This window comes from Rattus norvegicus, chromosome 6 (genome assembly GCF_021556685.1).
Source record: "Rattus norvegicus strain SHRSP/BbbUtx chromosome 6, alternate assembly SHRSP_T2T, whole genome shotgun sequence".
Lineage (NCBI taxonomy): Eukaryota > Metazoa > Chordata > Mammalia > Rodentia > Muridae > Rattus > Rattus norvegicus.
In genome coordinates, this window is record NC_141539.1 from 98,778,233 (window position 1) to 98,800,840 (window position 22,608).

At 45.7% G+C, this 22,608-nt stretch overlaps 1 protein-coding gene across 4 annotated transcripts in view; it reads left to right on the forward strand.

The window, feature by feature from the left end:
* The window catches only part of Prkch (protein kinase C, eta), a 198,970-nt gene that overhangs the window by 166,423 nt on the left and 9,939 nt on the right, over window positions 1–22,608 (forward strand). For all 4 annotated transcript variants that reach the window (NM_031085.2, XM_087554889.1, XM_087554886.1 and 1 more), the window contains 2 exon segments: window positions 8,243–8,381; window positions 8,969–9,157. In NM_031085.2, the coding sequence (NP_112347.1) occupies window positions 8,243–8,381; window positions 8,969–9,157 (328 nt within the window).

Below are 22,608 nucleotides of genomic sequence, written 5' to 3' on the forward strand. Positions count from 1 at the left end.
TGATGCTTGTGAGGTCCCAGGCTTTCGCTCTGAGATGTTCCCGTGGATGGAGCCTAAAGGCACCAGGGTGAGCATGGGACCTTGTGTGTGGGACTGTTGATCCTGAGGGCCTCAGTCACCACGTTTTATTAGGTTCAGGCTGTAGGGACACATTATGGAATTACTGAAAACATCAGCACCCACGATGACTTTGTGTACTGTGAGCACCAGGCAATGCCGGTGGTAAGAGAATGAATCTATGACATGAGGTCCGGAATTCTGAGAACCACAAAACTTCAGGCCCTCTAAGGAAATAACAGTTTTCTTAAATATTCTTTTGCAGTCTTTTCCCAGAGAGGCCCTTAACATCCCTGAGGGTGGTCGTTTTTCCTTTACTCCTGTCCTAGACATACAGCCCTCAATGCACGGAAGGGAGGGAAGAGGAAGGCGGTAGTGCAGAGCTCGTAAGAAACTTAGAAATAGAATAATTAAAAAAAAAAGAATGGGCTGGAGGGATGGCTCAGAGGTTAAGAGCACCCGACTGCTCTTCCAGAGGTCATGAGTTCAATTCCAGCAACCACATGGTGGCTCACAACCATCTATAAAGAGATCTGGTGTATCTGAAGACAGCTACAGTGTACTCATATATAATAAATAAAATAAATATTTTAAAAAAAGAATGCAGAATGCACGCATTCTTGAGCGTGTAGGGAGCGTGTAACTTTTCTCTCTTTTACTGTTCCCTGCCTCTCACATCCTTTCTTCCTTCCTTTAACGCCCACAGCATAACGTAATTAAGAGATTGTTGAAAGTGTAATTTTATATCCCATTCTCACACTTACATCAGTCTGTAAACATTTTACAGAGCCCAGAAGCTACGAATGAGATGCTCATAGATCTACAGGAAAATGGGAAAGTTGATCATGCACAAACTTAAAGACAAACTAGACACTAGTATCTAACACTGTGTAGCCAAGTATCACTCTCCACAGCACGTAAAGAACATCTTAAAATAGTCCCAAAGGTAAACAGCCCAGGTTCTAACATGAGTAAAAGGTGGATAAGCAGGAAAACTATAAACAGCTGCTAGATGCACATTGAAACTTTTGTACTCGAACATATCACTTCTGTCAGAGAGCATCATTTTAAATACTCTGCAAGTGTAGAAGTGGTGGCCTTAGCACCACAGTTTCCAGAAGCGAAATAAATAAATAAATAAATAAAATGTGAACAGTTGAAATGTCTAGAGAGAAGAGACCAGTTCCACTGTGGTTTCCCTGTAGAACAGAGTAGGCTACCCCATCATGGATCATGAGACCGACCCGGGGCTGTGTGAATCCCTCCCAGATGTTTGCTGGTGAGGAAAACAGGCCACTTCATGGTACCCCACTAAGGAAGCCTGGGAAGGACGAGACTGCAGGAATATGAAGCTATCATCCTTCCCCCATGATTCTTCATGAATAAAATATTTCATAATCATGGACATATTTTCAAAGGGCATTGAAATACTACTACAAGTATTTCTCTACATTTTTAGTCATGTAGCGCTTTGTTAATTTCCACAAAATTATGTAATAAAATATTACTTAGCCATTCCACTAATACTGCACAATAAATTAGCTTGTTTCCAGGCACTGTTGTTGTACAAGATGGAGTGACGATTGTCTTTGTAAAATCAAGTCTGTTGGTTTGTGGTAACTCTGAGCAGGACAAGCATACTGGGAGGTTGAGAACCTTGCTGGACACCGACTGAGTGACTTTGAATGCAGATCTGTAAATCTTCTTGATGTTTCGGATTAGTTTGTCCACTTTGTGTGTTTTGACTTTGTTTTGACCTTTTGCTATTGTTTTTTGAGGCCAGCCTCAAATTCCAGACATTCTTCCTGCCACCTTGAGAGGATTACAGATGTGTGCCACCATGCCTGGTGGCATATTAACAGGACTTTAAACAGCTGCACAGAGGCAGAACCTCTCACTACTATCAGTGATCTCAGTGTGAAAGGGGCAGGCATCCCATTGAGAGTGCTTTTTGTACCTCTCTTAGGTCCTCTTACCCCCACACACACACACACACACACTGCGCTCGCTCGGAGATAGGGGCAAACTCTTTCCTCCAGCTATTAGCCATGTGTATTCAGGTGCCATTAAACATTTCTACTTTTGAGTCTGAAATACAATAATAACCATTTCCAAAACAAATTCTGTGCGTCAGAGCCTTATGCCATCTCTCTGCATTTAGCTCTTGTATTTCTCCAGTGCAAAGTCCATTTCTTCTCTTTGAACACAGCTCACTCAGCCCTCTGTACCCACTACCCTGACCGTAACCCACGCCATCATTACTTTCTTTCCTTCTGACACCCCATCCCTTTCTTACTGATCTCTTCAGGTTTGCTCCACCCTTCCCCAATTCACGTTTGAGACTGCGATCCAAATTTGAGATTGTAACATCACCAATCTCATCCTGCCGAGTTCTGTCAGGCTTTGTGTAGTCGCTCTTCTCCCTTGGGTAAAGCTTCAAATCTGGCTCCTGGATCTCTTGGTTCCTTCTCGCCCAGTCCCTTGCCAAGACTCCAGGCACACTTGTCTTCATTTGGTTATATGAAGTACCTGAGTACTTCCCTCACGGCCATGCCTCTCTCCTCACTTGGTTAACAACCTTCACAGCTCAGCCGAGTCCCCCGCCCGCCCCGCTCCTCCTCTTCCACACTCCTGGATTTTCAGCTCACATCACAGAACCTTAGCTGCTGGCCATCTGAGACGTGAGGAGAGTAGTGTTCTTTGCTTGGTCTTGTCTCCAGAGCCCCTTGTGTATTGCTTGACTACTGCCGGTGCTCAGAGATTGGTTGAGTGGCTGAAGGAACCAACCTCTGATATTGGGTGACACATGACAGGCCCTCCTATCTAATGCAGGATGAAACCAAGTTCCAGATTGCCTTCTGAATATTGAACAGTAAGGAAATACTGCTGTGCGTCCTCAAGCTTGGAAACCCATCGAACTCTTTCCCAGTGCACAAGCCAAAGGCAGAAGTGTGTCTGCAGAATGTTAATGGCACATTTTTCACTGGTATAAATAAAACAGCCTCTTTGTTATCTCAGGATATTGACCAGTTCTCTCAGAAGGCTCTTAAATTCATTAATTGAAGTCTTCTTGAGGAACAAAACCTAGGAGGAGACCAGCAGCCCCATTGCATAAAAGGAAGTGACCCTGAGGTCCAGTCCTTTCCTTGACCCTGGCTTGCTAGAGGATCATGAGGTATCATGAAGCAATCCAGCTTCAAAAGGTAGTTCTGAGGATAAAATTAGTTAACAATATCAAGCACATAACATTTGATGAGCATTAATTTATGTTCTTACTGACAACACTGTTATTCTGATTATCTACAGAAACACATTTTCAGGCCCAAGTTGTCTGTCTCTGTCTCTGTTTGAGGTCTCTGGCCTCAATGTTTTATTTTATTAAATCATCTTTTAGATTCAGATAACAGAGTGCAGATGAGTCTCGTTCATGTGCTGGATTTGTTTCAAAAATAATATGAAAAGAGATGGGTCAGCAGGTAGCGGGAAGATGAGTAGACAGGACAAGAAGGGGCCTGCCCCCAAGAGCAGCTGCTGGTAAATGAGGGCTTATGTTATCTGTTGTACTTCTCACTGTTATTTGACAATTTCTCCAATAAGCAGGAACAACACGTTGCAGATAGTGAGCGTACACTGCCCGTGACGAGCCTCCTAGAGCCATTCCTATTCAGGAGCCCATCCCCACCTCTTTCCCTTTATTTCTTTTGGAGGAACAACTGAGTTTAGTGAACGAAGCAGGACTCAGCACCATTCTGTTTTACTTCTCTGGGGACAGCTCAGGGTGGAAACAAAATAAATCCGATTTCTGAATCTTCTTTGTCCTCAACCACTTGGGAATTCTCTCTGAAACTACTGTGGGCATTTTAAGTAACCCTGCTTACCCAGCAAGAACAATGTACCTTTCAGGCAGGCCGAGAGGATAAAATAACTCTGCCTCTCTGCTTTTGCGTGCCAGACAAAGGCCTTAGCTATTAAATACCAGTGCTCAATGAGCTAATGATTGGTGAGCTGGTATTGTGTTTGGTATCTTAGGATCTCAGCCTCTGTCCTGTGTGAACTTGTAATCTTCATCGTGTAGCTGGGTTACGCTCGACTGTTGTGTTATATGTTGGCTTGAGGAAGCTCCAGAGCCAAAAAAAAAAAAAAAAACCCCAAAAACCCGACCTCTGCAAGTTGCAAGTACAAATCAGGAAACAGAATAATAATTTTTGCATTCAGTCCCCTCATGGTTTACCCTTCCCCGGTGTGGAAGCTGGCCATGGTGGGTTTGTTTGTCCGCCTTCTTATGCTCAACTCTTCCTTCTGGATGGGAGCCAGCAGAGAGACAATGGCTTTGCTTGGCCCTCCTGGCCCTGAGGTTCCCCTTCCAGATCAGTTTCCTTTCTCCAGTTTCATTCAAAAATAAGAGTTTGAACTTCTGTTTCAGGCTTCTTATTTTTCCTCTGGACTTTGTCTCAAGGTGTGTGATACACGGCCGTGTAGCTGGCTCACTTCAGAACAAGGGTCTCAGTGAGTTTTGTGGAACATCTTTCCTTCTCCTAAAATTAAGTTGGGCTCTGAATGGTTCAGGGCAGCCAGCATCAAGCATCTGAAATCTACCCGTTTCTGTCTTGGACAGCTGCTGCCAGGACTGAACTAAACCTGGAAAGGAATAAGGTTCAGGTCTTGTTAAAGGAGAGGAGGCTGAATGACAGGGCCTTCTAGAAGCCAGTACCCTGGTTCTACCATGGAAGTCTGAACTGAGTATTCTAAAGGCAGAGTTGACATTAGTGTGTCTGCTTTAGGGTACCAACGCAGACTCCCTAGTGGAGACGTGAGGTGTTTGAGCTCAGGGCAGAGCGCATAGCCTGGTTTTATATTAGGTGTTTAATTGAGTGGTCTTGGAGTCCCAGTGTGAGGTTTCTGCGTTATTAGCATCTGATATCGAAAGCTACTACAGCCTCTCTTTCAGGACTCACACGGTTCTGAGAAGGCCTAAAATTAGACCGAAAAGTCAAGTTCGAGCTGTGTAACCTGCCTTTGTGGCCTCAGGCATCATATGACCAGAATGAGTCACATCCCCTGTGCGGCTCAGGTGTGCCGCCCAAGAGCTGTCCCAAGACTTTGCTGTGCAAAGGACACTGCCAGAGAGGGCTGGCAAACTGATGACGAAGCACTTTTCTCTCCTTGAACAATCCTGCTGCCCATGACATGTGCTGAGTAATGAGCTGGAAGCCTCCTACCTACTGTGTTAGTCACTGGCCCTCTTGAGCCATCAGGGAGGCTGCAAAGACCGTTGCGGGGCTCTGTCAGCACTTGTTGCTGTTGCCCAAGATCCTTTCTGAGGCTTTAGCAGGCATAACGGCTTCAGCAAAGTTCAGAAACCCAATAACCTTGTTTGGAAATGTGAGCATGTTCTGAGCTCAGGCCTACACAGGCCTGCACTGCTGGGCTGCACTGCTGGGCTGGGCCATGGTAAGGATAAGGCCAACCTTGCAGGCCAGTTTCTGTAGTCCTGCCGACTCCTGTACCAACATTCTCTCAGATCTCTCCTCAGCTAGTGAACACCTCCCTAGAATTTTGTCATTAATCCCATAGGAGCCAGGTGACAGGCACTAGACCTTCTCTGTCAGAAACCACAGTGGACCATAGCCTTCTCGTGTGACAAAATTACATCAGCCTCATTCCCCATGCCCCATAGTGCTCCTGTGAGTCCAGTATGCAGTTTTTTATGTTCACGTCTCAGGGTTGGGGGCCAGGGAGGAGATGGCATTTATAATCACAACCCACTGAAAACAGTGGCTTCTGTAGAAGGAGATTGGTAGATGCAACAGGAGCAGTCCTGGCTTAGAGACAGAGGAAGCTCACCTCGCTAATGTGGGCACAAGGTACTCAACACACCTGGGTCTCGTGTCCCTAGCCCTGGAGACAACTGTCAAGAACCCTGTGCCAAGAAAGTTCAGCTACACTGTCCACAAAGCGTTCTTGGAAAATGGGTCTTCATTTTCATTTCTGAGCATTATCCAGTGACCACTGTTGTAAGACCTAACAGCTGGGTTATGCCAACTCACAGGGGGTGGCCATGGCAGTTCTGTATCCCCTCCCTCCCCAGCCACAACATGATCTGAGCTGGACAGAAACCCAGCCTTTCCCTTGGTCCTCACAGCCCAGTGGCCTTAAGACCACTTGGCCTTCTCAGACCAACACAAACAGATCCATGAGTACTTTGACCAGCCATCAGTGCCATATACTTAAGACACTACAGTAAGGGGGACACCTAGGCTCCCAACCAAATAGCCCAAAGCTGGAGAAGTTGCTCTAATTGGCAGTTAGCTACTTATCGCCAGCTGTTGGGAATCTCCAGGTCACCCAGCATCCCTACATAATATGCTACCTTCTTCCTACCGATTTGTCTCTGAGCACATCATTCCTTTAACAAGTGAAGCATAGACATCTCCCACCTGCTCTCTGCAGTGCCTGGGTGGGTGGAGCCTGTGATGATTGACAGGACTCCTTCCCATCCTTAGCTCATTGCATTCTTCCTTGGTAACAGTGTCCAGACTGTGGCTAGTGATTGGCTGTTGGATGCTAGAGCCTATATCAGAGGTTGTGTTAGAACACTATTGCCTCTGGTTTGCTGACAACCATTGTCAATCTGTAGATGAGATGTGTGTGCCTGCCTACACCGAAGTGTTTTGTTTTACCAAACAATCCACTTCCTTCCAGTAGCTTCTCTAAGATGTTGGGAGAAGGGTTGAAAGGGCCTTTGTCTGAGATGCCCAGTACTAGACCTTCAGTGGCTTGGAGTGTACTCACACAGACCTTGTTCACACTCCGGTCTCATTTTCCTGAACCGCTGGTTCTAAGGCTGAACCTGGGAGGTGTCTTCCTGCAGTCTCCCCAGGTTACCTCACCTGCCGGCCCTTGCTAATTACACTTCACAAAGCCTCTGCTTACTCTGCCCTTCCTCCACCCAACCCCAATGGCTGCTCCCCTACCACAACCACTTGACTAAAGTGTCAGCCTCTCCCAGACATTGCAGTGTCCCTCACTGATTTCCCTAGTCTGCAGGGTATCTGGTATGCTCTAACTAGGCTACTGCTTCCCTCTGAAATAGGGGTTAAATATCAAAATCCCTTTGTGTGGCACTAGGCTGTCATAGCTTCAAAGACCTGGCTTTTCTCTCCAGCCCTGTGATGGTTTTTTTTTTTTTTTCATGGCTCTATGTTCCTGTGCGGGCTCTACCTCGTGTCATGGTCTGAGTACACTTGCACGTCCATATCTTCTTGCCTGCCATGGGGCGCCTGCTCCATCCCTCTGCCACCACAACCTCACATCCTCCTCTTAGCCGGGAACACTCCAGCTCAGTCCCTTCCACCATGAAACTTTCCCTCCCTCCCTCCCTCCCTCCCTCCCTCCCTCCCTCTCTCCTCTTGGAAGGAATTCATTTTTTGACTTGTTTCTCTCAATACTGAGTGTTTAATTCTGCTGTGTCCCTGATACTGTAGAGCCATTGACATGCTCTCTCTGTGCCTTCCTCTCTTCCTCTCTCCCATGCTCCTCCTTCTTTCCCTTCCTCCCTCCTTCCCTCCGCACTTGTATATGTTTATTAAGGACCATGCAAGGCATAACAGTGAACCAAGACAGCCGGATTCCTGTCTGCATAGAGCTGAGTTCGATCACCTATCTGTGCTCCTGTTACAGCGTGAGCTCCCTGAGAACTTTTCCTTTGAGACATACATGCTCTCACGCTAGCTCAGGCTGACAGTGAATTCATGATATTACCTAATCCGCCTTCAAATTGAGAACTGTTCTGCCTTTTCCTTCAGAGTCCAGGCATTGCAGACGGCCACCACACTTGACTGTGGTCATCCAAACTCTGAATGGCTGAGTGAACTCTGATGGGCAGAAATGGGTACTAAGGTGCAAAATGGAGGGTTGGTAGGTGGATTTTGTAGGTGTGCAAAGTCCCTGGAAAGCCCAGAAAAGTCCGTTTTCCCTTGTACTAAGGACCACTTTTTTCTCTCTGGTTAGCCCATTCATGGAGACTCATCTTCCAAGGTCCCTGAAGCAAGTTCTGAGAGTTGGTGCACACTTTTTGTGTTTGAATCCCAATAGCCCAAAGACGTTTGTGCAGAGTATATTTAGAAAGCCCACGTGACCACCGTGGTCTGACTGCCTATCACATGCTGTTCCTGGTTTCTTTCAGAGACTTGAAACTGGACAACGTACTACTGGACCACGAAGGCCACTGTAAACTGGCCGACTTCGGAATGTGCAAGGAGGGCATTTGTAATGGGGTCACCACAGCCACCTTCTGCGGCACGCCTGACTACATTGCCCCAGAGGTGAGTGTACCTTCTAGGTGTGGCTTTTAAATCTGAGCTCTGCTTAGCCCTGAATGGAAATACGACCAAGTGTTATCATGTGCGGTAGCTCCATGGGCTGCACCCACACTAACACTTCCGGGCTCACATACAGCTCATTGAATGAATGGTGACCGAAAATGCTGAGAATTTGTCTAAATCAGAGTTGAAGAGATATTACAAATTGTGTGATTGCTTCACTCCTGGCTCATTCTCCTTTAATATCTACCTGATGACTTAATTCTAACCTCTGTAGCAAATGTAAAGAAAGTAATTGTATCTCTTCCCTCTGGGAGAACCTAGTGTGCTTTCCCCTGCACATTAGTTATTTCCAAGCCATTCCTGTTTTGGTATGTATGTGTCATGGTATTGGCCTAATCGAATCATGAATGCTGGACCACTTGGCAGGGAAGGCACCTAAGCACATGCTCTGAAGAGATGAATGAAACATGCATGTCACCAAGAGGGATGTGTGCTTTCTAGTTTTGCTATCTCCTAGTCCCTAGTCACGAAGAACACTTTGTTAAGCCCATACTCGAGATGCCTCTCACACAGCCCCCTTTGTACAGATCCTTCAGGAGATGTTGTATGGACCTGCAGTAGACTGGTGGGCCATGGGCGTGTTGCTTTATGAGATGCTGTGCGGACATGCGCCCTTCGAGGCTGAGAATGAAGATGACCTTTTTGAGGCCATACTGAATGATGAAGTTGTCTACCCTACCTGGCTCCATGAAGATGCCACAGGGATCCTCAAATCTGTAAGTCTGACTTGACCCAACCCTCCTCCAGCCTGTTACAGATAAGCTCACCTCATAGCTCTTGTGTCATTTTTAAATGTCTTCATCACCGTCAACTAAAATTTGTGTTTCAGTCTGAAGAATCAAGAATTTCTCCCAGGCTGTTCTCTTCTTACACCATTGTCATTTCTGGGACAGCTTCAATACCAACTGGCAGTAGGGGAGTTTTCAAGTGTTCCCAGCACTTATAGACCGACTCTAAGTGAGATGAGATATCCACTTTATTTAGTCAGGCCACATACAGGTCAAGCGAGAGTCGGTCACCGCTTGTGATATCAATTTTCTTTCTGTTGACAATGCCCAAGGAACAAGATAGAGGAGACCTCCTCTCAGTGCTGAAAGAGAGGGCTCTTCAAAACCTCCCTAGGCCTCTAGGCTACAATGTCTGTTTTTTATGCAAGACCAAATGTCAAGCTCAGGTTTTTAGTAAAACATGATAAGGTGTCACTGTGAGAAAGTTGTCTTTTGTTGTTAATGCATTCAAGTTACCATGTTCCGTGCCTTACTTTGAAGTAAGAAAGAACATGGATTTGATGCCCTTAGATTGAAAATAAACAGTCTATATGGTTCTGTAACCACATTGGTTGAGTTCAAAACTCACATCGTTACCTACTATATACAGAGGAGATATAAAAATGAAATTAAAGTATATGCTTTAGTAAAAATAGGACACGCCACTGTCTGTTGAGTAACATCTGTGGGGTGTATGTGAAATTTCATCATGTGAGTATAATCCTCAACTTTCTATTCTTTCATTTGCTTTTTTCTTAAGGTTCTAAGACTTTATTTTCTCCATTAATTTTTCACTCATCCTTAGGATACTGACCAATCACACAGTTGTGCAAGAAATTACACTCCTATATGCAAATGCTTAATTAAAGACAGAAGAACGACGCTGTAGCTTAGTATTTAAAGTTTAGTAATGGATGGAAGTTGCCCAGGCTGCAGGATTGGAACACAGAGATGACTGAGGAAGGGATGATGAACAGTGTGGCGATGCGGCTTACTGCTGCTTATGCTGGGCTGAACATGTCACCCATGTCACATGCCATGAACATGCCACACTGCGTGCGCAGGACACAGACATACATTCACAATGAGCTGCAGGAAGTGAAGTTGGTTCGTGAAGCGACGACGAGAGAAGGAGAAAGCAGACCTATGCTGTTCAGTTCAATCCAGTCTTCTAGTCCTCCCCTTCCCTATCAGAAAAGTCACCACTGCTCCCATAAGCAGAGCTCTTAGAACCAGACCAGCGTGATTGGCAGGTCAGGGATGCTGGGCTGAGAAGGCTCCCACCTCAGGTTGAGAGGCTCAGGTAGCCCCTTATGGTACGCATGGCACGTACCTCTACGCCCCCCCTGAAGACCTGGTGTCCACTGACTCCTGGGTCTGGTTGCTCCCATCTGCCTGCCATTTTCTTTTGTGATGTAGATGCCGTTTGTGTGGGTTTGAAACAATAAAATTAGGTTTGGTGGACATTAGCTGCCATAGGAAAGTCTTCCCCCACCAAGACTCTCCAGAGTTATTAACATTACTGTTTTGAAAATATCTATGCAGGGGCCTCCACACGGGCCTCCACACGGGCCTCCACACAGGTCCTGAAGATACGGTTACCCCGAGAGTTTTGTGCGCCATAGTAGAAGCCTCATAGAAACCCTTCTCAGGCAGATATTGTCAATGTGCGTTACAGCTCATACCATGATTCTGGGAGCTCAGGAGCCAATAGTCACCAAAACAGAGAAAACACTAGCTACACATAGAAGTAAAAATAAGTGCTTCGAGTTTCTACCAGATGTCTCCAGGCTAGCTTAATTTTCATAAAAACAACTTATTTAAATAGTTAGAAAATTTAGAGTGAGGAGAGAAAGAATGTGGCTTTTATAATTTTATAAGTAAAATGGGAGGGAGAAGAGCTTATGTCTGTGACTCGTGCCATGAAGTTCCTTCCTTCCTTCCAGCCTTCCTTCCTACCTTACTTCCTAACTTCCTTCCTTCCTACCTTACTTCCTAACTTCCTTCCTTTCTTCCTTCCTTCCTTTCTTCCTTCCTTTTTTTCTTTCTCTTTTGTTATTTGAATACCTGATTTGTCACTCATTTTCTGCTTCTTTTCTTTTTTACAAAAGTTTTAATTTATTTTTATGTATTCACTTTATATCCCGCTTAACGCCCCCTCCCTGTAATCCCCTCCCATAATCTTCCCACCGTCCCCTTCCTTTCTCCTCTGTGCGGATGGGGGCTCCTAGGCATCCCCCACCCTGGCACTGCCGTAAAGTTTCTTCACTTCCTGGGAGGGAATGGTCTGGGTAGCAGGCTGTGGTCATACAGCTTTGCCTTACTGCAGAGCTGAGCCTGCTCTGCATTGTTACTTTCCCAACGCTGTGACCCAGAATCCTTGTGAGTCCCAAGGCATTCTGTGTCATGTGACCTACGGCAGCCACCATCGACGGACTAATGGCTTTTCATGGAGCAGGTGTCATGTCCGATTACTGCTTCTGCTTTGACGTTTTTATTACTTAGCAAAAGAAATATCTCAGCATTTGTAATGCAACAAATTGCTAATTCAAGCTATAAAGACTGCTATGCTACCACCAAAGGCAAGAGACAAAAGTCACATGACCAGGGAGCATCTGGAGACCCCTCACTGAGCGAGGCTGAGTCCCATGGAATTATTGAGACTGTTTCTCCTTAAGAAGAAGAACTCAATAGAAGTAGACAGCAGATGTTTCCAGTAAGCAGCCTTTGTCATGCAGGGACACCTCCACAGACTCCTTCTGACAGGAAACAGTCCCCAGGGATCATGTGGCCAGCTTCAGTGCAGACTGGGGTGTCCCTTCTCCATGGAGATCCACTGCCTGCAGAAGGACTGTACATCTATCCAGTCACCCACCTCTTTGGCTTCTCTCTAACACCAGCTAGCTACTCCTTTGGCTGTAGGCAGCACCTTAGATCAAATCTATTCCCTCGTTGGGGTGCCATCTCTGTAGGAAGGAACAGGGGGTCCAGGGTGACAGTGGCAGGCCTACTTCCCTGCCGTTCCTTTTGGGTGAGGTGACCTTGGGGAATCTCTTTCCCTTTGTGAGTCTCTGATCCCATAAGTGTAAAACAGAGCTGATTGAATGGAGCCCATAGGGTTCCTGCTAGGGTTGAATTCAGTACTAGAAGGAAAACTTCCAGGCACACAGCAAGCAAATTCCTAGTCACATCTTCAAAGAATCTGACGTCAAAGTAACTGTAAAAACACTTGAATGTTGCCAGACAAAAATTACTATAAAAAATTCACCGGGAGAATTTCTGGAGCAATTTTGTATATTTTAGTCTTCCTGCCTGAAAGTGAGAAATGTAAATTGAGATTTGGGTGTCTTAGTTAGGGTGTTACTGCTGTGAACAGATACCATGACCAAAGCAACTCTTATAAAAACAACATTTAATTGGAACTGGCTGACAAATTAGGAGATTCAATTCATTATCATCGAAGCAGGAACATGGCGGCATCCAGGCAGGCATGGCCCTGGAGGAGCTAAGAGTTCTATATCTTTATCCAAAGGAAGCCAGGAGCAGACTTCCTCAGGCAGCAAGGAGGAGGGTTTCAAAGTCCACCCTGACAGTGACACACTTCTTCCACCAAGGCCACTTGTCCTTCAACAAGCCCATACCTCCTGATAGTGCTGAAGTGTTTAAGTGGGGAAAGTAATCAAGAAAACCCCTGAAGGATTAGGAAATGCTAATCAGGAAAGTAAGGCATGGTGCCCATACCTGTAATCCTAGCATTCTGGAGGCAGAGGCAGGAGGATCACTGTAAGGCCCAGGCCAGGCTTATTTATATGAGTTCTAGGCTTCATAGAGAGATCCTGTTGAAAAATTAAAAGGGGAGTAGGAAGAAAACAGCAGAGGTCTGTCAGAGGGCAGATCTGGGCTCTTCCCTTAGCTGCTGTGCAACCTTGGGCAAGAAGTATAACTGCAGGGCCTCAGTTTCCCCACCCGTGACCTTGGGGTATTTGCCTTCTAAGATCCTGTGGGGATGCTTGGATCGTGCTCAGCAGAATGTGTGCCCAGGAAAGGTTCTCCACTCTTTTGACCAATGCGTCCACAAAATGATTCCAGACTCTGCAAAGGCCGTGACTTTGCTGCAATAGGAGGACCAGTTTGAGTGTCTTGACTACAATGCCATAAACCAAAACATGAGGGGAAATGCAAAAACATATAGCCTCAGAATCCAGATTTTTCTAATTTCCATTGTCCTAAGACTTCAACCCAGAGTACATCTATTCATGCCCACTTTTTCTATTTCCCATTAATGGCTATCTTCTACCCTTAGAGCCCCTTGTTTCTGGCACCAAATTACCTCCCAATGGCAGTCTTATGCTGTACCAGAAACTTAAGCCTTGGAAGACATGCCAGGGTGCTGTGTAGTTGGTACTCACATAAGCACGAACTCTGTAAGACCTAGCACAGATGGTAATAATCAGTTAGAGCGTTTCTTAGATAGTGCATCTGAACACTGCCGCAACACCAGACATGGGAATCAGTCTACCGAGGAGAGTATTTGATATCCCAAAAGGAGAAGCCTTTCTGTTAGGCAATCAAAATCCGTGTTTGGTTCAGTTCAGCAATGCTTGTCAGGTTAGCCTTTGGCATGCCTAGTGTGAGGTGCTAAGAATGTGAGGGTGGCAAGACCTGGCCTCCTCCTGACGCCCACCATCAAGGAGGAGTTGGGAACAGGTCAGAAAACACTTCCCACATTCATTATCAAGGGGAATCATCTTGGCATTCCCTCTCTCGAGGCAAGAAGGGGTGGTGACATAGGAACAAGATGGAGGGACAAACGGGGTTCACTTGAGTGGACAGTGAAAAGAATGTGCAGGTAGAGGAAACTGTGTGGGAAGCCTCAGGCAGGAAGCAGAGAGAATGTTCTAAGAATGGTAGTTACTAGTTCTGTGCCATTGGAGCAGCATACGCAGAATATAGAGCAACAGGATACTGGGGTGATGCTGTGCAGACTTTGATGGGTCCAGGAGACATTTGGAAACTAGGCTGTACATGTCAGTTGATCATGTGACTCTGGACCTCAGCATAGTTGGTTAGAGATTCTTGGTATAAACTCTAAGCAGGATAGGTGTTGAGCTGGAGAGAAGTAAAGAACTAAGGAGGGGGGGTTGGGGATTTAGTTCAGCGGTAGTGCACTTGCCTAGCAAGCTCAAGGCCCTGGGTTCGGTCCCCAGCTCTGGAAAAAAAAAGAAAAAGAAAAAGAAAAAAAAAAGAACTAAGGAGGGATGGGGGGTGGGATGGGACCCGGCATGAGGATGATACAGTAAGGAAGCTGGGAAAGGATGGCTTCTGACTGTGTACACATGAACAACTGCACTATGTCTACTGAAATAACCAGTATACTGTGTGATCCCCCTAAAAGCTGGTGCCCCCTGGAAAGTGCTGGCAACATGGGAGTACCCAGTCCTCACCCAGTGCCCTGATGTGCAGGAGTGAATCTGTGTCGCAGTTAGTTAAGATGGAACCATTTTAAGGCAGAACAAGTTTTTAGTCGCCGGATGAAGTTCTGGTCTCTTGATTGATGAACCCTTGAAACCCATGATTAGGCCTCATGGGGGTGTGTGTGGGTGATGACTTTCAAGAGCCCCTGATGCTAAAGGATCAGATCTATTCAATGGTGTCTTGCATGGTCCTAAAGCAGTAGGCACGATATGAGTGCTAAGGTTAGAACTGTAACCAGTCTCCTCTGCTCTTCATAAAACACTGTACTTACTGGGAATAAAAGCACAGAAGTTCAGGGATGAGGATCCTTACCAGCAAGCTTCTCTAAATCCCTGGTTTGTGGAAAAATAGTGAGGCTGACCAAGGATGTCCGTGCTAGAACCATGTGAGTATGGTCGAGCCTTAAAGGTCTTGAATCCTGTTCTGTGACTATTTTCCCATCATAACTGGGAAACGCCAGCGATGACCAGCTACAGTGTTCATTTCAATGAGGCAACATGCGTGGAAGTGTTTTCAAAGTGTCAGTCCAACAGAAAGCAAATTATTAGCATTGTTAAATTATGCGTAGTAATTCCACAATGCACTTAACGTGTCATTACCCTCATCTCATTCCTGAGAAGCCTAGAAACGTCAGTATGATATTAAGTACTTAGTTACACATGAGGCTATGCTAGGTGATTTTTTTTTCATTCTGGAAGTATTATATTTTTGTCTAATACCATTGAGTCTAACCAAAGACACATGGGTAAGGTTCAAAGAGCCAAATAGGCTTTGTAATATATATGCCAAGTAGAAGTGTGTGAATTATGTGTGTGCTTGCCCATGTGTGTGTATGCTTGTGTGTGTGCTGCCTGTATTTGTACAGGCGTGTATGTTTGGCATCTGAGCGAGGTGCTACTTACTCTTCTTGTGTTCTCTACCTTATGGAATTTACAGGCTAGTTGGGGTGGAAAGGAAAAAGATATTTGGAAGAAGCAATTACACAATAATGGAATATTTCGAACTTAATAACAAAGCATGCCCAGGGCTGTGAAGGCAAAGCCAACAGAGCTACCCTCATCTGGAGGACATCATCTTGAGGAGACTTTAAAGCTAAAGAGACATGAGTGGGGCTTAGAGTATGTTAAAGGTCCCGAGAAAAAGAAGCTCGTTTTGAGTAACTAAATGGCAGGTGGTTGGGATATCTTAAACCAAGGGCAAGACACCGAAGGATGCAAAAGATAGGCTTAAAAATGCATCAGAGGAACAACAATGCCAACCAACGAGAGCTTCCAGGGACTAAGCCACTACCCAAAGACTATACATGGACTGACCCTGGGCTCCAACTGCATAGATAGCAATGAATAGCCTAGTAAGAGCACCAGTGGAAGGGGAAGCCCTTGGTCCTGCCAAGACTGAACCCCCAGTGAACGTGATTGTTGGGGGGAGGGCGGTAATGGCGGGAGGATGGGGAGGGGAACACCCATAAAGAAGGGGAGGGGGAGGGGTTAGGGGGGGATGTTGGCCCAGAAACTGGGAAGGGAGATAACAATGGAAATGTAAATAAGAAATACTCAAGTTAATAAAGATGGAAAAAAAGAGAAACATTTAAATTTTACAACAACAACAACAACAACAACAAAAATGCATCAAAGGCCCAGGGGACATGGTGAGCTCAGAAAGGTGTTTGGAATGTGAAATGCCAAGCCGAGTCTGAAGCATTTCAGACAAACATGCGTGACCACATTGTGTCTTATGTTTAAAAGATGACTCAGGCTGTGGTCGTGCTAAAGAGTGGACCAACCAGCAGAACATCTGCACACAAAAAGATCCCTTTCAAAACAATCAGGATAGGAGAGAAAAGAGCAGAAGCAAGGCCAGGCACACATCAGTCAAGTCTGAGTGCTGGGCCAATCAAGGTAATTCCACTGTCCCCTTCTAATTATGCATCTGAAGGTTCCTGTCATAGAACACGTGAGTGGAAGTCTTCTGCAAGCTCTGTGAGTGTCTGTGTGAGAGAAAGGAGCATGGCCCTGCTGACCACCGACCCACCACTGCTCAGGCTTCATTCTCTAATGTTACAGCCATATGCCATCTCCTTCTGGGAGGCAAGTTCCCTGATCTGGCTGGTGCCCTTTCCTTCCCCCAGCATGACATTGTTGGGGTAAGTCCCATTTCTTTGGGAGTGTTTCTATAGTCTGATGGTCAGATTGGGAGACACACGAGTCTCTTCAGAACATCTCCCTTCCCACTGAGGCTCAATCTTCTTATGGCTTACTGAGGTTCCCTTATGATCTTTCTTTTCTCTTTCTCTCTCCCTTCCTTCCTTCCTTCCTTCCTTCCTTCTTTCCTTCCTTCCTTCTTTCTTTCCTTCCTTCCTTCCTTCCTTCCTTCCTCCCTCCCTCCCTCCCTTCCTTCTTTCTTTCCTTCCTTCCTTCCTTCTTTCCTTCCTTCCTTCCTTCCTTCTTTCTTTCCTTCCTTCCTTCCTTCTTTCCTTCCTTCCTTCTTTCTTTCCTTCCTTCTTTCTTCCCTTCCTTCTTTCTTTCCTTCCTTCCTTCCTCCCTTCCTTCCTTCTTTCTTTCCTTCCTTCCTTCCTTCCTTCTTTCTTTCCTTCCTTCCTTCTTTCTTCCCTTCCTTCCTTCTTTCTTCCCTTCCTTCCTTCCTTCCTCCCTTCCTTCCTTCTTTCTTTCCTTCCTTCCTTCCTCCCTTCCTTCCTTCTTTCTTTCCTTCCTTCCTTCCTTCCTTCTTTCTTTCCTTCCTTCCTTCTTTCTTTCCTTCCTTCCTTCCTTCCTTCCTTCTTTCCTTCCTTCCTTCTTTCTTTCCTTCCTTCCTTCCTTCTTTCTTTCCTTCCTTCCTTCCTTCTTTCTTTCCTTCCTTCCTTCCTTCTTTCCTTCCTTCCTTCCTTCTTTCCTTCCTTCCTTCTTTCTTTCCTTCCTTCTTTCCTTCCTTCCTTCCTTCCTTCTTTCCTTCCTTCCTTCCTTCCTTCCTTCCTTCCTTCCTTCCTTCCTTCCTTTTAGAGGGTTGTTCCTGGAATTAGTGTCCAGTAAATATTTTTGCTTGCCATGTTTTACTTCAAAAGTAAAAGGCTATTTGAATCCCCTCTTCTAAAAATGGAAGGTATTATTAGTATTATCCACTGTCTGTGGAAACTTCACATCTCGTTTGTGTAACTACCAGAGAATAGTTAAAGACCCCAGCCAGTGTTTCGGTTAGAGTCAGTGACTCTCATGACTTTGGGGTGGAGAAGGGACAGTCCTTGCTCTTTGTCCTTTGAGAGTGAATGGACTCAGCCTCTTCTGGCTTGGAACCCAATGCCAATTTCTGTACTTTTCTTCTCATTGTTACCTCTTCTGCTCCCTCCAAACCTGAAACCCTCATGTATGTCATCTAAAAGTTTAATTGGATAAGGGACTAGGACAGTGGCCTTCCTATAGAAACATCTCTTGGGAAACACAGCGTCCATGACTGGAAAAATAGAAGACACAAATTATAGCCAGAAAATCTACTTGAGAAGAAAAAAGATGACCACTGATTCCTGCACTAAAAATACTTGATGGGAACACAAGTCCCTCTCTTGCCCTTCTCATTTCATTTCATTTTGTTTAAACTGTATCCACAGGGGCTTGTGAGGTAGCCTAACCAGTAGAGACCTCCAAGCCTGATGACCTGAATTCAGCACTCCAGGACCTACACAGTGGAAAAAGAGAACGAAGTCTCATAAGTTGTCCTCTGACCTCTACCCATGCCACCATGGTAGACACAGACACAATTAAGTAAATGTAATAAATTTAAAACATGTCTGTTAAATACACATGCATGCTCCAAACACCTCTCGTTCCACCCCCTTCCTTAACAAATAGATTATTAAAACTCAGTAGCTACCAAAGTTAACAGGAGATGTTCGACAATACTCATTTTTATAAAAATAAATAAATAAGCAGAGGCTTTCCAGAATGTCGTCCTTGCTTTTGAAATAAATATCATGGTCAGCACATTAGCAAGTTCCCTACACTCGCTCTGATTTGTGCCAAAATGCTAACAATTATGATATATACAAAAAGCGCGTGAGTTCGCCTGAGTTTTGCTTATTTCCCTACAGAAAGGAGGCTTGAGGATGTCCTCAGGGAGCCCCAGAACTTAGAAGGGAGGATGCCCAGCCCAGAGGTACCGAGTCAGCACCTGTGAGGGATCCCCTGGCTAACCAACTCAGATGAGGTCAGCATCTTGCCACTGAGCTCACACAGGTGTTAGCTAAGTGCTGAAAGGACTTAGCTTCTCCTGTGTCACCTCTTGCCAGTTCTGGAGGCATTATAGTCTTGGCATCGGCAGGAGCTTATAAAGTACTTTTGTTCCCAGCTTTACAGAAATTACAGCGTATGTACACATGTGGGTTTATCTGTCACTGAAATGATCAGATTTCACCACCCGTGCATTGTGTGCAGAATCACTGCTGGCCTCTGCTACAAAGAGCAGAACCACAGTGAATTCTGGTACCCTCCCCAGCCATGAATGAGGCCCTTTCTGCGGACAGGAAGCTGTCTGGGGAGCAGGGACAGTTACCTTCTCCCTTTCCCACGCCTCTCTTGATGGGGGTTGGACAGCTCAGGTGGTGGCTAAAAGGGGATCAGCCAGGAGAGGAAAAGAAGGGAAGGGTGGAGCTGAAGGCTTACAGGGACTCCAGTCAAATACTGTTACGGGAAATGTCCCAAAAATGGCTGTCCAAAAAGAAAGGTGATTAGCATGAAGCCAGACAAATCCTTCAGGACTGGAGTTCCTAAATGAGGAAATGATATGCCTTCAGTCTTTCAGGGAAGCTGCTGGTGGGATCCTTCTAGAAGCGACCCATTGACTCACATCAAGTATCACATTTGAGGCAACAGAAAAGAACACATCTTCCCAGAGACTTGGTATTTGATGAGTTTTTAGCCTTTATTTTTATTAAAGCTTATTTTTTCATCTTCCTTATACTTTATAGAATGTTCATTTCCTGAGATCAGGGCCTCTTGGATTTTATTTGCAGGAAGTTGTGTGAGGAATTCCTGTCTCCTTTGTTTTCAGATGGGCTTACTGATGATGGGCTTTCATACCACAGGTCTCTTTAATCCCCACCTCCAGCTTCCCGACTAGGAAAATAAAGCTAATCAAAGGTTCCGGGACATGAGAGTGCAATCGCTATGTGACTTCTGTGAGCCGGCCTCTGTGCACCAGAAGCACTTTCTGAGTCGGGAAAATCCTGAACGGAAGCAGAATTCTCCTCCTGTGCACATTCCTTGCCAGCTACCAAAGATCTACTTCTTTTGCAGTTATATATATCATACAAAAACCAAGGATAGTACTGATAGAAAATCCTCCTCAAACACTGTCTTCTTTACAGTAGCAACTCTTAAGGATGGCACCCAAACAGAGACATTTGTGTGGCTTGGTACAGAGCATCAGGGAGCTTCCTTTTTCTTGTACACTTGAAAGATACAGAATCTGAAGTTGAGTGGGTAGGGAGATGGGGACGGGGGTGAGCTGTTAAGAGTTAGGGGAGGGGAAGAATATGATCGAATATATTGTATGAAAAATTCTACTAATAAAGTTACCCGAGAGAAGTATAGCCTTGCTCTAGCTTGCTTGAGCTTGGTTCCAGGAGCACTGGCCAACACAGATAATAGACATAAATACAAAGCCATGACCCAGGGGTCCATCTGAGACACCTCTGACCTCTATTTGTTCCGCCCAACACATGGCCTGAGTGAAGTTCCTTAGGTGACCTGGATTTTATGAAACACAAGCGCTGCCAGCACAGAGGAGGGACCAGTAAGTGTGCACGCAGAGGCTGCTGGGTTTGTGATCGAAGACTGGAGGAGGCACAGCCAACATTCTGCTGCAGATCGAGCACAGTTCCTGCCCTATTGTGGGGACAGGAAGAACACAGGGCACTGATTGTACTGGATTTTGATAACAGAAAAATGAAACAGTGTGCACTGTGCCTCTGGGGAGAGTTCACAGAAAATCCTGGTAGGCCAATCAGTTGTAACCTGCCAGGTGAGGCGTTCCCCGTTCCCCGGGGTGCCCACTCCTTCAGCCGAAAGGTTGGGGATTTTTACTGTATCAGAATTCTTTCTTTTCCCCCCTCCCCTCCCCTCCCCTCCCCTCCCCTCCTTCCCTCCCCTCTCTCTCTCTCTCTCTCTCTCTCTCTCTCTCTCTCTCTCTCTCTCTCTCTCTCTCTCTCTCTCTCTCTCTCTCTCTCTCGATAAAATAAAGGCCCCACCCAAAGAGAAAGTAGCATTTACAGCTGAGGATGGTCATGTTCACAGTGCGAGCTTCTTTCTTCCAGAATGCCAATGACAAATGTAAGAAGAAAAGAGAGAAAGGTGAAGATTATAGACTCGAATGTTGACACCAACCATAGGATACAAGCCTTGCTTCCCATCCAGTACTACACACACACACACACACACACACACACACACACACACACACACACACACACACACGAGACAGCACATTATTCTGTTTCAGACATTTCCAATGACAGTTGTTCTGTTCCCAGCAGAAACACTAATGGCAAGGAAGGAAGGGAAGGAGAGGAAGAAAAGAGGAAGCGGGGAATCTGTCTTTAAAAACTTATTTTGCCTTCCCTAATGGTGTCTTCCCTCCTCCACCCCCTGAACTTACTTCTCCCATCTAAGATGCCTGACTCTGGGCAACAGCCTTCAGCATGTGAAAACCATAGCATGGCCTTTTGCTGTTTCTATCACGTCAGCCCTCTATGGCTTGTAATAAAGTCAAGTGGTCAGACTAGAGATGCTTCAGGGTCATAGGAAAGCAATGGCTTTGCTTTCTTCTCTCACTCCATGTGTTCATGGTACACATCTCGGCCACTTCATTGGTGGCAGTGAGAGGGTCATATGGACCTGGAGAGGATGTATACCAAGCATTGTCAGTTCTCATTCAAGTAAAGCTCAAAGGCTAGGCGATAATCCCTACTGATGCCCACACTCCTCTCCAATCCAGAATCCAAGGGAGACATGCGGTCACCTCCAGAGGAGGTGAGACAGTGATCCGGAGCAAAGGTTTCTGGTGTCACGTGTGCCTAGGTACGAATCCCAGCTCTACCACTTCCAAACCATATGGCCTTGGCCAGGTTACAAATGGGCCTTGACCTCAGTTTTACAGTTGTAAAAATGAGAGTTTTCCCTCCCATCCCCAAGCTCCCAAAATAATGACTTTGAGACTCAAATTGTGTTCACAAATACCTTGGCCATAAGCTATTCCTCGACTGGCTCATAAATTAATCATCCTGTTATTCTATTCTAAGTTCTGCCACATGGCTGGTTAACTCCACTCAGCTCCCCTGCTTCTGTCCTTGTCCATGTTCCCTGGTGACTCCTCCCATGTCTGACTCTATCCCAGAATCCTTCTGCCTACCGGATGTCCCACCTTCTCTTCTACGCTTTCCTACAGGGCACAGGTTTGTTTGTTTGTTTTAATTGACAAGCGATGCAACCATACAGTATATGAGATATTCTCTCTACAACAATCCCTAAGGTAGGGACAATAACTCTGAGTGTTCTAGGGGTTATGGGATTACAAACTTAAAGCATTTAACTTACTGCTAGGTGTAATAAAACACTATTACGCCTGTATAAAAATGTCTGCCACTCACTAAGCAAGAGCAAGGCAGCAACTCTACTGTCTTTTCTCCATGCTGTCCCCTCCTGCAGCTGCCCTTTCCTAAATGAGTATGGACACCTGGGAGGGTTCTCCTTTGCCATATGTCTGTGGATTACTAGTCCCAGCCTTGCCAGTAAAACCCAGGCAGGTCCGGTGTGAGCAAGCCAGAGTGTCTCCCTTCTGGCTCACCCAGTATTCTCTAGCAGCACCTACAGTGGAGAGCTTACTCTTTAAAGGTTGCAGCCACCTTCCCAGGAGACATTTTGAGAGTCCATTCTGTGCCC